This window comes from Pseudorca crassidens, chromosome 17 (genome assembly GCF_039906515.1).
Source record: "Pseudorca crassidens isolate mPseCra1 chromosome 17, mPseCra1.hap1, whole genome shotgun sequence".
Lineage (NCBI taxonomy): Eukaryota > Metazoa > Chordata > Mammalia > Artiodactyla > Delphinidae > Pseudorca > Pseudorca crassidens.
In genome coordinates, this window is record NC_090312.1 from 33,758,348 (window position 1) to 33,774,839 (window position 16,492).

The following is a 16,492-nucleotide window of genomic DNA, read 5'->3' on the forward strand; positions in this document are numbered from 1 at the left end:
ACTCTCAACCACTGCGCCACCAGGGAAGCCCCTGGGCAGGTTTTCTTAAGCGGCCATATTTGATATCTTATATAACCCAGAGTAAGCAATAGCATCCAAGTCTCCTTATTCACCCTATGTGCTTTCTACAAGGTTGTGATGTTTAGCAAGATATATTTAAGCTTTAAAAATGGTGAGTTTCCACTCAACAGTCAAAGAAGGATACAAAATAGCCTGGGAAAAGAAGAGAGATATGACTTAGCTACTATGTGTATTAACCAACATATCTTTATAAATGGTTTCCCCTTCATCAATTATTGTTTATGTATGATTACTGATCCTACATAATAATAATCCAGAATAATTTCGACATTCTTTAGAAAGATACCATTTTGCTGAGTTTTCTACTCTTCAGAAGTCAAGTAAGCAGTCTTTATCTGGTCTTGAAATCCATACTGGTAAAATGATATTTACTTTTACAATGAGTATCATTTTAAGAAGTTGAAGATATTATGGTATATCATTAATTAAATGATAACTATAAATTAATTACATGCAGATCTCCATGCAAAGGCCAGAAAAATCAAAACAAAGGATCTACTGTAAGATGCAACATCATAAATCCATTCATTGTTTTAGATAATGTTATCATATGATCAAAGAGTTTAGGTATTAAATTTGAAGATTTCAGTTTTAAACACTGTTAGAGCTTGTTACTGCATTTTTAAGAAAAGAAAACATAAAAACCTTACTTGAGACATATACACAGAAATACAAAATTTAGAAACCCACTGGAAGTTTGGAGTCCAGTAATTACAAAACAATCTCTGTTGGCTATTCTACAGTTAATCTCTGGCTTTAAAATGAGAGATATTCTGAATTCTATTGTCAATGTAGGTCGAAGCTATACGTTGTGTACGTAGGAATGCAACTGCACATTTTAAGAGTGATCAAAAATTTAACAATTAAAATGTTACTGAATATAAATGTAGACAACAACAAAAAGGAACACGTTATTTTCTGCTATGCTATATACATAAGAAGGGGCTATATGATATAACAAAGAACTAAACTACATTTCTTAAATCTGCTAACATCACAGTGTTTTTGACAATAAAAACCAAATCAGTGTATGGTCAACAGATCTCTATTTTTAAATAAAAATACTGTCAAAGAAAGATACATGGGATATTAATGCCAAAATTATGAAGACATGAAACTGATCATTGAGAAATATTGACCATCTTCTTCAAACGTTCTATACTCTTAGCTTCTGTGATACTACTCTCTCAGAGTGTTTGTCCTTTCTTCATGATAATTTCTTCTTGGTCTTCATTGGCTCCTGTTCCTCTGTCCAATTCTAAAAGGTTAATCTTCCACAGAGCACTGCCTTCACCTACTGCTCTTTTATCTGCAGTGTTCTTCTTGGGCAGTCTCACTCATGTTCATGGTTTCAAGCAACCTCTAAACGTTATAACTCCCAGATTTATGTCTCTGGTTCTGACACGAGCTTTAGAAGAGTTTATTTAAATATGTTCTAGACATTTCTACTTGGATGTTCCATAGATATCTCAGATTCAAAGTATCCTAAATTGACACCTCTCCTTCTCCCAACCTATTCCTTCTTTTATACTTCCAATATCCATTAATAGCACCACAACCATCCATCCAGGGATGTTAAGCCAGAAATATGGGGATTACCTTAGAATCTTCTCTCCTTCACCTCCCCACATCCGACCCATGAATAAATCGGGTGACTGACTACTAATTTTGCTTGTTAACAATCCCTTGAACTTATCAACCCCTCTCTATCTTTATTATAACTGACGACTCACTTAGTTCAGGATCTTATCTCTTATCTGAAATATTGTACTATTCTTCTAATTCATCCTAACATCCTCTTTACCAGATGCTGACTTAGGTTTACTTCTTTATTGCAGCTCCACTAGATATAAGCTCCAAGAGAAGGATCTCGTCTTGTCCATGTTTTCTTTAAAATACAGCATATGGTAGACGCTCAAAAAATATTTGTTAGATAAGTAAATGGCTGCCTGAATGGCCTACAAAATATATATTATGCGAATCTATCCATATCAATTCTCTACTGAAAACCCTTTAAAACTTCCTATCACCTACAAATTAATATGATCTATGAGACTCTCCATGACCTATCGACCTTGCCTCTAGCCACATTCAGTCCAAAATTTTTTGTTAAAATCACATCTATTTCCTATCATTCCTGTATATGTAATACTTCCATTCCTTTGTCATTACGGTTTCTATCTGGAACACCTTTCTAATTGTCCTTTACCTGGTTAGCAATCACTCTTTTTTCAGGCCTTGGATCAGGCAACATCTCCTCCAGGTATTCACTCCTGGAATTCAAACAATCCTCCTCTGAGCGCTCAGCACACTTTCTATGTAATTCTAGTTTTACCACTGACATAGGATCTTGAAGCAATCTGTTGAAGTATCTATCTTCTACTAGAGTATAAGCAACTCAGGTTATAAATGATTTCTTATTCATCTGTGTTCTCCATGTGCCTGGCACATAGTAAGTGCTCAAACCCCTGCATGAATAGAATTATTTATTTCATTTAACACCACATATTCTCTAACTTGTAGTTTTATCAGTGCCTATTTTAGATTCTTCATTTTTTAGATTAATAGACTTTTTTTAGAGCAGTTTTGGGTTTACAAATGTTTGTAAGTTTTAAAGAGAAAAATGCAATAAATAAAGTTGTAACTGCGAGAGAAAAAAACCTCTCAATTTCAAAAGGCCAACATCTATCATTTTAGCACAACACAGTTAATTATGTGTAAATGCTAGCAATTTAAAAAATCCTTTAAATATGATCTCTATGTCCATAAATTAAATTTCTAATTCTATATTAAAATGCAAAGTAACATTTTAAAACACCAAGTGAAAAATTACTCTAACATAATCACATGAAATATAGTAAGTTACAACCAGGATATAAGGAATGCCATCAAATAATTATTTCAAAGTAATACTATTATATAAGGCTCAAATTCCAGAATCACTGTTACAGTTTGTAAAACCAAGGTTAGCCGGGTCCAGGAATGAACATATCCTTAAATTCTTTTGTGCTGTAGATTTACGCCCTGGCTTCTCTGTACCAGAACCCTAGTATTCAGACACAAATGAGATTTAATCCATTTGCCTATAATTTATTTGCTGTAAAAGAAACACCATATTATATGCTTTTGTTTGTGTGTTAAGTAGAAGATATGCTATTATTTCCAAGATACCAGGGACTTAATGCTTAATTATCAACACCCATTTGAAAAAAGCCATTGCTTTGACTCACAAATTTCTTAATTACTAACAGTGGCTTTTCTGAGTAGGAGTGTGGTATCTAATTTATTTTTGCAGATGTGATTCGAGACTGAATTTTAAAGTAGCAAAGCTTTGAGTATCTTCCCTGTCAGCAGAAAATTCCTCCATCCCTGCTGCTGGAGAATACTGCTGCTTGAAGTGTTAACAGGGAAATAAAAACTGCAGTGAGAAAATTGATACAACTGGTAAATGCTGCTTACAAACTGAAAAAGAAGTTAGGCTGTCAGCAATAAATGAAGTATATTATTCACACAAAATACGTGGCGTCATCTTCATCACGGTAACTTGCTGGGAGTGGAAATTAACTTGGCTGGTTCCAACTTGAGGAACCTAAAGAAAAGTAAATATCTCACAGATCAGAGTACCTTTACAGAGGACCAGCAACTGACAATCAGGAGGACCACAGCTTAACTCCTCTCTGAGGAGAAAAGACGTTAAGTGCATTTCAAGAACAGTAACCAAGGTTCACTGAGAAGCAGGTTCACTGATCACTGAAAAACAAAGTCATTGTTATATTTTCGGAAAAGTTAACTAGTTTAAAATATGCCCCTTTCCTTCTGGAACATGTCATCATCTACACATTACTGAGAATAAATAAGAGAAAAGAATATGTATTTTAATTAATTACAACTCAATTAGGAAGTCAAAAGAGTAACATAAAAATGCCTACCCGTTTGGCTGAGCTGAGAAGCACTGCGGCTTTTCCGGGAGAGACCAACAATAGCTACCATTTTGGCCCCAATGCTAGAGCGCCGCTTTTTGCTGCCGGTGCCCAAGGCGCCCACTGCAGTGTCAGACTGGCTGCCATCATTCTTCTCCAGCGAACACATGTCTCCGCTGATGCTGGTGCTTTTAGTCATGTTCTTCCCTGAGATGCCCATTTGTCTGCTTTGCATTTTGGATGTAAAGACACTGTAGGCCGACGGATCATTAAAAGTGAGGACAAGAGTAAAAAGGAAAAGACAGAAAAGGTATTTTAGATGAAATATCTGGAGTATAATTCAATTATATCATTAGTGGGACATATTTTTAGGACTCAAAAATTTTCAAATACCATGGTCTTGAATGGGTTTTACTATTCAGGGCCAACCTTAACGTAACTATCCAAGATCAGACATGATTTCCTTTCTGCTTTCAAAGAAGGCACTGGTTTGCGTGGTCACAGGAAAAAAATATTTGCGAAAAATCAGTGGGCTCATTTAAGAGAATATGCTGTCCTGCAAGAGCAATACACTTTGAGGCAGCCATATAACATATGAAAGAAGTTTCCAAAGCATTCTTCTCGAATTTGCTTTACTATAGCTTTCAAAGAGAAATTTGATGAGTGGGGAAATTTTACAAAAAATGGCAAAAATTACAGCTTCTATTGCCAAGAGTGGCTCTTTCAGTTTTCTCATTTTATTAATAAGATTTTTCTAACAGCTGTTAAATTTTCTAACAGGGATTGACGTTTTCATTAGTTTTGAATTAAAAATAATTTATTTCACTTTACACTTTCATATACTGAGATAAGTTTATATTCCAAAAATGAAGAAAAGATTTTCCTCTTGCATTCATTTGAAAGAAAGAAACATTACCAGTTTTCTAGACAATATGGTCAGAAGGCAATAATCTTTTAAACATTTTAAAATGTTTAAAATATTTTTTCCCCTCTATCCTAGAGTAAAACCTACTGAAAGGTTAGGACCAGGGATCAAACCTGGGCCCCCGGCAGTGGAAGCATGGAGTCCTAACCACTGGACCACCAGGGAATTCTCAACACATGTTACCTTTATTAACCTATGTTCGTTTCCTCAGTATGAAATTTTTAAAAAAGACAGTAAATTGTACTATTCACATTACTTCACATTAGTTTTAAGAAGAAATGAGGCATAAATAAACAAGAGAGAAAGAGAGGAGACAGTGTATAACACTTCCACAATGCCCCAAATCAATCATTTCCAAGCTTGTTTAATTTTGCTATTCTTCAATAAGCAACTATAGAGTAAAGTAGAAAGAGTTTTGGAGGCAACAGATGGGGGCTTAAATCCCAGATTTGCCGCTACTTAACTGACTTCCTTTAGAAACGTTAATTGCTCTACTTGACTCTCAGGTTCCTCATTTATAAGAGAATATCTTATTGTACTTTATTATATTAAAGAATAGGGATAATATGTCTAAAGTAAAAATTCAGTAAATAAAAATTAATATTAGGGAATATGGACAATAGATAAAATAAGGTTAAAGCCCTTCAACATGTATTATATATGTAAATACTTAACAGCATCAATAGAAGTGATATTTATAATTATAAATTTTAAAACTTCTGAGATTCAAATGTCTAAACTGGTTTTTCATATAGCCAGCACTATGTAATGGAGAGTGGACTATACTGGGAGCCAGGAAATCTGGGTTTGATCTTTGGCTTTACTGACTGATCTTGGGAGAGTTGTTTCCCTTTCTGGAACTTAACTTCCTCATTTAATAAATGAAAAAACCTAAGTAAAGCACTAAGCAGAGTGGGAAACACATAAGAGCTCCCAAAATTATTCTCTTCCTCCTTCTCCTTATTATTATCACCACCACCAGCACCATCATCACCCATTAAGCATCCATTAAACATGCTGAACTGGAATATCTATAAGGTCCCTTTTAACTACGAAACACTTTGCTCCCCAAGTATCTCTTGTTTCATGGATTCTGGGCAAATGAACATAAAAATGCAACATATGACTTTTATGGTATGCTATCGTCAGAAAAGGCATGGCATAGTCTAGGAAAGTCAAAGTTTAGTTGAGACTAAAACTTTCAAAATAATATGTTCCATAGTCTCAATAACTAGTACTCCTGTTATGTAGGAATTTTTACCCCAAACATACTTTTCTAAAAGAACCGCCTAATCTACTACCTACCAAGGAAGTCAAAGATAGACTCTCAAAATATTGTACCTTGTGATTTTTGCATTTTAATTCTCATGGTTGGATATAAGGGCATAAAGAACTTGGCCAAAATTAAGCAGGATATAATAAAATACTAACTGAATGGATAAATCAGATTATAGATAAGTATTTTAATGACCATTTGGTTTTAAAGAAGTATACTTCTCTTCAACCTAACAACTTTGATAATGCATTATCTACAAAAAAGGTTACTAAAAGTTTTGTAAAATGGTTCTACTTCTCATCTCCTTGAAGCTTAGAGATCACCAGGGATGAGTTTACGAGTAGTTGCTCTCCAGTGCTGTGTTTTGAAGAGAGGGAGACTGAGGCTAGGCTATCACTATTGGTTTCCTTTACTTTCCTCACTTGGACATCACCTAGAACTATAAGCAAACAATACTGCAAGCAAACAAGCTATCAACCAACATTTTAATAGTTTTGTGACTCTTTATTTAAGGAATACTTTGTAGTAAAGAATCTGTAAACATGGGCGATCATTTGGAATGCTTAGTGTAGTTAAGAAAGCACAGACCCATTCATTACATTATCAATTACTTTAAAAGAGAAATTTTGTAAGGGTCTGGTAATATGGTAACTTTCCAATACTGCTGGTGGTAGTACCAATGACAGATTTCTGAAGGGTAATATGGCAATATGTATCAAAAGCATTTAAAAAACATGCCTACCCTTTAACCTATCAATACTACTTTTAGGACTTATCCTAAGGGAAAACGGCAACGTTCATAGATTTAGCAAGAATGGTATTTACTGCAGAATTAATTACAATAGTAAAACACATACATACACATGGTAAAACTCCATAAATGTCCAACAGTAGAGGGTGTTTAAATAAGTTATGTTCATCAATAAAATAGAATGTACCTTTGAAAATGCTGTTGTAAATAAATATTTATTGACGTAAAATATGTTCTTGATATGGGAGAAAGGGTAAGAGGAAGCAGGTATCTGCAACTTAGCTTTGGCTGGCACACATACCAAATAGGGATTTACCCTACTACTAGGGGACACAGGTAAATTCAAATCCCAGAGTGACACACTGTCACAAACAAACAAACGAAAAGAAATTCATATACAAAGAAATGAACATCTCTTGATAAACTGGGTAGTTCAGGAAACCTGGATTCATAGATGATCTACTAGTTATCTGCACAAGAGGGGAATTAAGGGAATATAAAGAAAAATAAAATATGTTCAGGATGTTTATGTTCTTTGGGAAAAAAAGTGTCATAGCAAGAAATCTAAAGGATGCACTGTGAACAGCATGCTAAAAGTAAATAGTTTTAATTTTCTCTGGTTGGTAGTTATGCTTTTTATTTCTATTTTGTTTTTTCCAAAATGAACATAAAAGGTATTGGTAACAAGAAAAAAATTAAAACAATCAGACAAATGAAAAGAGCAATCAAGGACGAAAACAGGCCAAATAATTCAATTTGCATAGTTCATTCCATGGGCTAAATGTGTACCATGGCTTTCAAGCTAATTCTAAGCGATTACTACACAATAATACTGGGCATTGATATAGGATGCTCAATTCCAGAAAGAAACACAGTGTTTCCACATTTCTAAATATTGTTTTATGCATGTTTTCTAATTTTTGGCATTAGAAAAATAATGAAGAACTTTATATATTTAGTATTCTTGAAATGTGTAAAATTGCCAATACAAGTGATTTATTTTATGACATGATTGTAGTTGTTGAAAGTTGTACCCCAAAATATTTTTTAAAGGGCAAATCTAGTATCACCTATCATTGGGAGAAAGGTAATGAAAGGCAGGTAAAATATTTGTAAATATTCTCCAAAGACTTAAATAGCATATTTACGGGATTATAGGAGCTATGTGATTAAGCTAAATGAAGTTTACAGGCCAAAAGTATTTTTAATAGGTTTGAATGAATAGAACTGAGTAGTCTAGCTGTTAAGATAAACAGCAAACACAGGACAAACTCTGAGTTTGTGAGAGTATGAGCATAAGAGTAACACTGTAAATAAAATATACAGTCATGAAAAAATATTTCATCTTATTGAGAGCTGGGAAGGTGGTTACGAGAGAACCTGCCCAAGGAATTAGAGACTAGAGTGACACAGAATTTTATGAATAAAGTATAGAGGGCCCAGCAGCTCATACAATGGAGTATGAGAACTGCAGCACAGGGGCAGAAAAGACACTTGAGTAGGACTATTTATAACATCTTAGGCTAGTAAGTGGTGCTAGAGAGGGCTTAGAGGGCTTAAAAGTTAGAAGACAATAGGAATAATGACAGAGGAGGAAAAAACCCAGTGAGACTGGCCAAGTTCCCAAACATTATGCCACCTTGAAAGACTTAATTCCCTTTCCTTCCCATTCCTGTGTTTCTGGAGGCAGATGCCAAGAGCTCACTGAATACCTATCACTATGATCACTCAGATTCGATTGCACCAGTTGCCAGCATTGAGTGGAGGTCTGGATTTCGAGTGCGATTCCTTGAATTCTGGCATATTCCTTATGGGAGGGGGGAAGGGAGGGTAACAAACCCTGCTCCCATCTAAAGTTCACCTCACTAAACATTTTCTCTACATTAAATGTTATTTCTTTCCTAAAATGTGGAGTTTGAAATTATGATGATTCTATATTACAATTTAATAAGCTATATTTCCATTTACTCAAATGACCATCTACAGGTTTCAGCTAGTAAAGTAGTAACCATTTATTCAAATGTTTATTGAATATATATCCCCTCAAATATAGGGATACAAAAATGGTATGACACAGTCCCTTTTAATTAATGTACTGGCAAATATATCAGCATGTAAAATGCAAATATAGCTGCATAAGAATGTGGTTTTAGCTTATAACTGAAATTCCAATGACCAGCTCTAACGTCAAGAAACCCTAATTAAGTTAAACATTCAAGAAAACATCTCTCTCTGAAGAGTATATAAAAACTGAGTTTCTCATGCTAATTCTTTGATTGCCGGAGATGACACGAATTTAAAATTTAGTATTTTTAACATTCCTGCAGGTACTGTATATACATGCATTCTATTAACATACTGTAATGTATTATCATAGTGTCTAAATGTGTTGGAGGGTATGTGCGTGTATGTCTATGTCACAAAGTTGATGTCCAGAGTTAGGGAAGAATATTCAGCTAATCAATAAATTATTTTTTGTCAAAAACATCTGCCTTGATTATAGTTATTAGTAATGAAACTGTTTAAATGTTCCTTAGTCTTGGGTCTCATGATAGGAAGCAGCGCTTTGCTGGTTACAGAGCAGGTCACTGCACACTTAGGATAGTTTAAGGAGCACCAAGAAGGCCGGTCATCTCCAAAACTCCTTTCCCAACAGCTGGCTAATGCCTAAAATGCCACTATATTAAAGATTTCTTTAAGAAAAAAAGCTATTTCTTATTTTTAGGTTTGCTCCCTTTAACGATCAACTCCCAGGATTTGATCGTTCATTTAAAAGATATTTGCTTTGTACCTACTATGTGGCAGGCACTGTTCTTGGAGTTAGATATACAACAGAGAAAAAAAGAGAATGTCCCTGCCTTCATGGAGCTTTCCTTCCTATTGTTGTAGGGAAAGAAAATAATTAAGTAAACAAATGCCAACTTCAGATAGTGATAAGTGATCTGAAGAAAATAAGATAGAATACAGTGGTAACAAGGGACAGGAAGTTGGGGGAGGGACAACATTAAATGGGGTGGTCAAGGAAGGCCTCTGGGCAGAGAAGACAATTGAGCTGAGTATTGAATATGAAGCCAGTCACGCTGAGAAGAGTATTCGAAACTGAAAGGGGGGCAACTGCACACACCAAGGGGTAGAAGGAAGCTTGGCTGTTGGAGGAAATTTATAAAACCAGTGTTAACTGAATGGGGTGAAGGTGAGGATACTAATATAAGGGGAGGTCAAGACAGGATAAGGCCTGAATGTGTTGGAATAAATACATGTCCAGTACTGCTTACCCTTATTTAACTGCCTATTCAGATACTATAGCAGAGCGGCCCAAGTCTGAGAACATTGCATAGTTGGTTGCACCAAGAGCCCTGGGATCCAGCCCAATATTTTACCTATAAATATATCATTAATGGACATTTTGGAGACAACATAATTACCTTCTTTAAACAGTGACAAATTTATAAAGGCTAGATCATTAAAGGAATAGGAAGATTGCTTTATTAATTGAGCATTCATAAATCCATTTAAACTCTTAGGTCTACCTATCTATCTATCTATCTACCTACCTATCTATCTATCCATCTATCTACCTACTTACCTACCTATCTATCTATCTTTACTATCTCTTGAATTTATAAGTTCTCCATCAAATAATTGAATAACAGATCCCATCCCTGCCATGAGTTTGAAGAAACTTACTTTAAGGAAAAATTTTAAACTTTATAGATCAAAAGTGTATGTTTCTCTCTCTGCCTATCACACAGTGATTGGGTTTTTGACTTGTTGAGACAAATGAAATGTTAGTGGAAGTGAGTCCTAGCACTTCTGCGGAGAAGCATTTAATCGGTGGTGTTCAACTCCAACTTCTCTTTCCCTCTGCCCCTGGGACTGTGAAAGACAGGGCCTCTATCAGACTAAGCCCCTGAGTGACTATAATGGACAGAAATGAACTTTTGTTGATTATGTATCTAAGAATTCAGGGTTGTTTATCACAGCAGCACAATTTAATATGTCTTGAGTAACAAAGTCAGGAGAGACTGGCTATGGAAAAATCAATTAGGAGTTTATAGCAATAATACTGGGAAAGTAAATAAGAACTTAGGCTACTGTACTGCTATTACTAATAGAAAGCAAAGATTAGTGTAAAAGTTATCTGGAAGGAACCTTCTATACAGCTTAGTATCTGGACCTGGGAATAAGATATAATCATAGTTCAAATTAGTAAGCATTTACCATATTCCAGAGGCTATTTCAAGTGCTTTATATGAATTAACTCATGTAATCCTCACAACAACTCTTAAAGAAAACTGAGATCCTTAGAGAGTATAGTGTTTGCACAGGTGGTACTGGTTCAGGAAATGATCAACACCGGAACCAGTGGAATTTCCTGATGGAAAGGCTGAGTAAGAGGAGGCTGTACACTCAGGCCAAGTGTTCAAGGGAATAGTCAGGGCTCAACAGATGGAGTCAATAAGTATTTGTTGAACAGGAGAGGACAGATGAAGCTAGGATGGCCTCAGTAGGCAAGCCAAGAGTGTAAAGAGAGAGAAATGAAAAAGGTTGAGAAGACAGTCCAAGAAATACTTATATTTTAAGATTAGGAAAAAGAAGAGTGACTGAGGTGAATAGAGATGCATTCTCAGAAATAAGAAAAACAGAATAGGGTTAAATTCCACAGAAGACAAGAGAAGAACGAGCTTCAAGAAAGTTGAACCTTTCAAATGATGCAGAGTTAATTAGCAGGAACATTTAAGAAAAGCTATGGATTTAGAGGTTTAGAGGGCACAATTTACCTTTAAGAAAGCAGCTATTGAAATAGAGAAATTCCTACTGAAATAGAGAAATTCCTTCGAGATGGAGAAAACGTTTTTTAAAAACTCAAGTGAAAGAGTTTGATTTAAAACATTAAATTTTTATGCTGTGAGGAATTTTATTAAAGGGGAATAGAAGGAACCCATCTGTATATCTGTTTAATAAAACTGTCTTATCACGATTTCTAGATCCAAAACTACACGGGTAATGGTTTACCAGAAAAGTTTCTTTTACTCATTGGTCCTCCTTTTCCTAACTTAGCAAATGAGGAGGTTAAAGATCATTGTTAAGGTACTTTTAACCTCCAAATTTTTATGACTATAATACCCCCGTTAATGTGGTTTTTAAAATTAATCTCTTTGAAATTTTAAGGTTTCTCCCGTTGCGGAGCATAAGCTCCAGACACGCAGGCTCAGCGGCCACGGCTCATGGGCCCAGCCGCTCCGCGGCATGTGGGATCTTCCCCCACCGGGGCACGAATCCGTGTCCCCTGCATCGGCAGGCGGACTCTCAACCACTGTGCCACCATGGAAGCCCTCTTTTTCTTTTTAATTCAGCTTTGCCTATTGTTCCCCACGATTTCCCTTGATATATGTATTTTAAGCAATAACATGTCTCCCTTCACAAGTTTCCAGAATTCCATAATTCTAACCCATCAATTCAATGTGTGTATAATCTCCTTAAATTTTTCTATTGTTTCACCTGTACTTTTCAACTAACCTCACTATTTCTATATGTAAATATTTTAGGCAGAAATAGACTTCCCTCTAATTCATTTTCATGTCAGCTTTTCTGATTTTACCACATGATTACATAGTACTTTCAATAACATGAAAAAGTACATGACAAATTATCAGAAGGTATGTTCACTGGCCTATTACTTCAAGGATCAGTTTACACTTTTCACCATTCTTACTAATATCAAAGGAACACTAATTGTTAAAATTTGGTGGGAAAAAAACCCCCAAAAACTGAGAACTTGATTTATTCTTGCTAATCATCCAGCTCTATAATCAGAGTACCAAGTTTTGTAGAGTATTTAACAAATAATGAATATTCTGCACTATTGAAATGATTACACTACATAAAAATTCACATTATGCTGCTAAAAATAACACTGAAAGCTAAACTATGATACGAAAATATTATTGGACTGTAACTTTAACCTAAATAAAATCACTACATGTTGAGTTTCAAAATGTATAAATGGCTATAGATTAAGGATATTAATTCCTCAGACTCTAAAGTACAAAGTACATTAGTTCCATATTTTGAAAAATAGTGGATACTCAGATTTTTTTTCAAAAACTTGATTACAAATCAAATCCAAGTTAAAAAAAAATCTCTACTTTGTGTAATCACATTGCATCATTTGTAATCACATTGCATCAAACATACTTTAAACTTATAAATCTTGATTAAATTTAATTATTATCTATAAAACTCCCATATCTAATTAAAATCAATCTTTCAAATTCATATAGAAGGATCTACCAGAATTTCTGGAGTCCCAAAGGATTAACAAAACCAAAAACTCGTTCTAGAATTTTTTTCAAGAGGCCAAATATATATTATCCATACATTATTCCTTTATATTTAGAAACAAGGTTGCTTTATTGAAGTTGTCAATGTTTTCCTTATACTTGCCTGACAATAACTGAGCAAAAAGAAGTTGTTTCTTGCCCTTTTATCTTTCTTAGCATGTGTGGGAGTCAGGTAAAATAATTTGTAGAGAACCACAAATAACTTCCACTGTTCCAAGTTCTTAGAATTTGTGGCATCATGTCACCTGACACATTATTCTTTTAGTGAGCTTTGCATTATTGCTATAGTAAAGCCTTTGTTATCAGAAAAGATAGCCATTTTTACCATCTGTCCTCTTTAACAGATAGCAGGGCTCAGGAGACTGGGCCATAGGATGTGGAACTGTCAATGAAGAAGAGCACATTGTGCTTTCTGAGACAGTGTTGTTATCAGTTACCAGGTCCTTGTTTGCTCGGGAGAAAATGAGGGTTCTGGGCTTAGAGATAAAAAGCCAAGAAGGAGCTCTTTCATCAATAGCACATACTGACAGGCCAATGATTACAGATATTTAAAAATATCTAAACAACAAAGCTCCAAGTGAAAATTTTTTGTATTTCTTAATTCAATTTTAGTGGGTATTAAAAAATTAATGTCTAAAAGTGTGTGTGTCAAAAATAAACTCAAAATGGATTAAAGACCTAAATGTAAGGCCAGACACTATCAAACTCTTAAGGAAAACATAGGCAGAACACTCTATGACATAAATCACAGCAAGATCCTTTTTGACCCACCTCCTAGAGAAATGGAAAGAAAAACAAAAATAAACAAATGGGACCTAATGAAACTTCAAAGCTTTTGCACAGCAAAGGAAACCATAAACAAGAGGAAAAGACAACCTTCAGAATGGGAGAAAATACTTGCAAATGAAGCAACTGACAAAGGATTAACCTCCAAAATTTAAAAGCAGCCCATGCAGGTCAATATCAAAAAAACAAACAACCCAATCCAAAAGTGGGCAGAAGACCTAAATAGACATTTCTCCAAAGAAGATATACAGATTGCCAAGAAACACATGAAAGAATGCTCAACATCATTAATCATTAGAGAAATGCAAATCAAAACTACAATGAGATATCATCTCACACCCGTCAGAATAGCCATCATCAAAAAATCTACAAACAATAAATGCTGGAGAGGGTGTGGAGAAAAGGGAACCCTCATACACTGTTGGTGGAAATGTAAATTGATACAGCCACTATGGAGAACAGTATGGAGGTTCCTTAAAAAACTAAAAATAGAACTATCATACCACCCAGCAATCCCACTACTGGGCATATACCCTGAGAAAAACATAATTCAAAAAGACTCATGTACCACAATGTTCACTGCAGCTCTATTTACAATAGCCAGGACATGGAAGTAACCTAAGTGTCCATCGACAGATGAATAGATAAAGAAGATGTGGCACATATATACAATGGAATATTACTCAGCCATAAAAGGGAACGAAATTGAGTTATTTGTAGTGAGGTGGATGGACCCAGAGTCTGTCATACCAAATGAAGTCAGAAAGAGAAAAACAAATACTGTATGCTAACACATATATATGAAATCTAAAAAAAAAAAAAATCATGAAGAACCTAGGGGCAAGACAGGAATAAAGACACAGACCTACTAGAAAATGGACTTGAGGACACGGGGAGGGGTAAGGGTAAGCTGGGACGAAGTGAGAGAGTGGCACGGACATATATACACTACCAAATGTAAAATAGATAGCTAGTGGGAAGCATTCGCATAGCACAGAGAGATCAGCTCCTTGCTTTGTGACCAGCTAGAAGGGTGGGATAGGGAGGGTGGGAGGGAGGGAGATGCAAGAGGGAAGAGATATGGGGATATATATATATATGTATAACTGATTCCTTTGTTATAAAGCAGAAAGTAACACACCATTGTAAAGCAATTATACTCCAATAAAAACGTTTAAAAAAAAGTGTGCGTGTGTGTGCGTGCGTGTGCATGCACGTGTATGTGTACTGATTATACTTTTTATTTTCAAGATATTATGATGTTTTGCCAATTTAAAAACCTTCCTGGCTGGGGAGAGATCACCCCTTCAGGTGCAAGCCAATTCTTAGAGACAGTAAAGGGCTCAGCCTGGAGCATGCCTTTGATATGCAAATTAGCCAAATCCAGAGACAAACCTCTTTTATCTGGCCCATTTACACCAAAACAATATTTCCCTGCCCTAAATCATTCCAGGGCCTGGTACAAAGCAACTAGAGACCACCCCTATAACCCAAAGCCCAGCCTGCAGAAATTATTCAAACTAGCTAATCTTCAACTGTTTACTCTGCCCTAGCTTGTCTTTTTTTGCACCCCCAATAAAGGTCTGTCCTTGACTTTTCTCTCACTCCTGCCCCTTCTGCCTCCTGACCTACCCTGCTGCTTTCCCACATGGCTCTGCTTGGAGTGGCATGCCTCCTGTTTCTCGGGACAAAGTTTATTATAAACTTTGTTTTCCTGAGTCCCTTCTGTGTCTCCTCTTGTGGCCTATCTGTCCGACCATCACGGGCCCAGTAAAATAACAATACTTCTTGTCAAGAACCACGGTTACTGGTATTCAGTATTACTGAATACTGGTAATTTCTCTTTGATTAAATGCAGTGTTGATAAACCAAATGTCTTCAAATTCCCAACATTATCTCTTTGTTCACCCTAAGGAAAATGTTATTATTCTCTCATGTAAAAATGTGCAAATACATGATTTAATTTAGTATATTTGCTTAGCTTGTATTTATGCATGTAGATAATGTTCCAGTCATCATTAACCAAGTATAAGCTTGCTTTACATGTCACTCAGAAATCATCAAGAACAGAAAGATTATAATCTCCTTCACTGATTACAATGACAGTAATATGACAAGATGTCCTTGGGTCATATATACTGAATCTTCCTTGGAACCATTTAGAGGAAAGCCTTCAGCTTCTTAGAAATCTAAACTTATTTTTTCCCTTTAGATTCCAAGTCAATCAGTTCTACAAAGATTGTGAATTTCTGTTCTGGAACCATGTCTCGGTACACACAATGCTAGTCTTTTAAGGTTAGAAAATCCACTGGAATTGGGGCTAACATAGAGAAGTTAGGTGGACATTTTTTAGTTTAGTGCATGGTTTTTGAAGTTTTCCTACAATTATTATAAAACTGAAAGACAAAG

At 35.4% G+C, this 16,492-nt stretch overlaps 1 protein-coding gene across 49 annotated transcripts in view; it reads right to left on the bottom strand.

The window, feature by feature from the left end:
* The window catches only part of RIMS2 (regulating synaptic membrane exocytosis 2), a 572,125-nt gene that overhangs the window by 74,325 nt on the left and 481,308 nt on the right, over window positions 1-16,492 (bottom strand). For 28 of the 49 annotated variants that reach the window (XM_067711534.1, XM_067711531.1, XM_067711518.1 and 25 more), the window contains one exon: window positions 4,011-4,252. The exons of the other annotated variants lie outside the window; for them this stretch is intronic. In XM_067711534.1, the coding sequence (XP_067567635.1) occupies window positions 4,011-4,252 (242 nt within the window). The remainder of the gene's footprint in view (window positions 1-4,010; window positions 4,253-16,492) is intronic. 49 annotated transcript variants of the gene reach the window in all.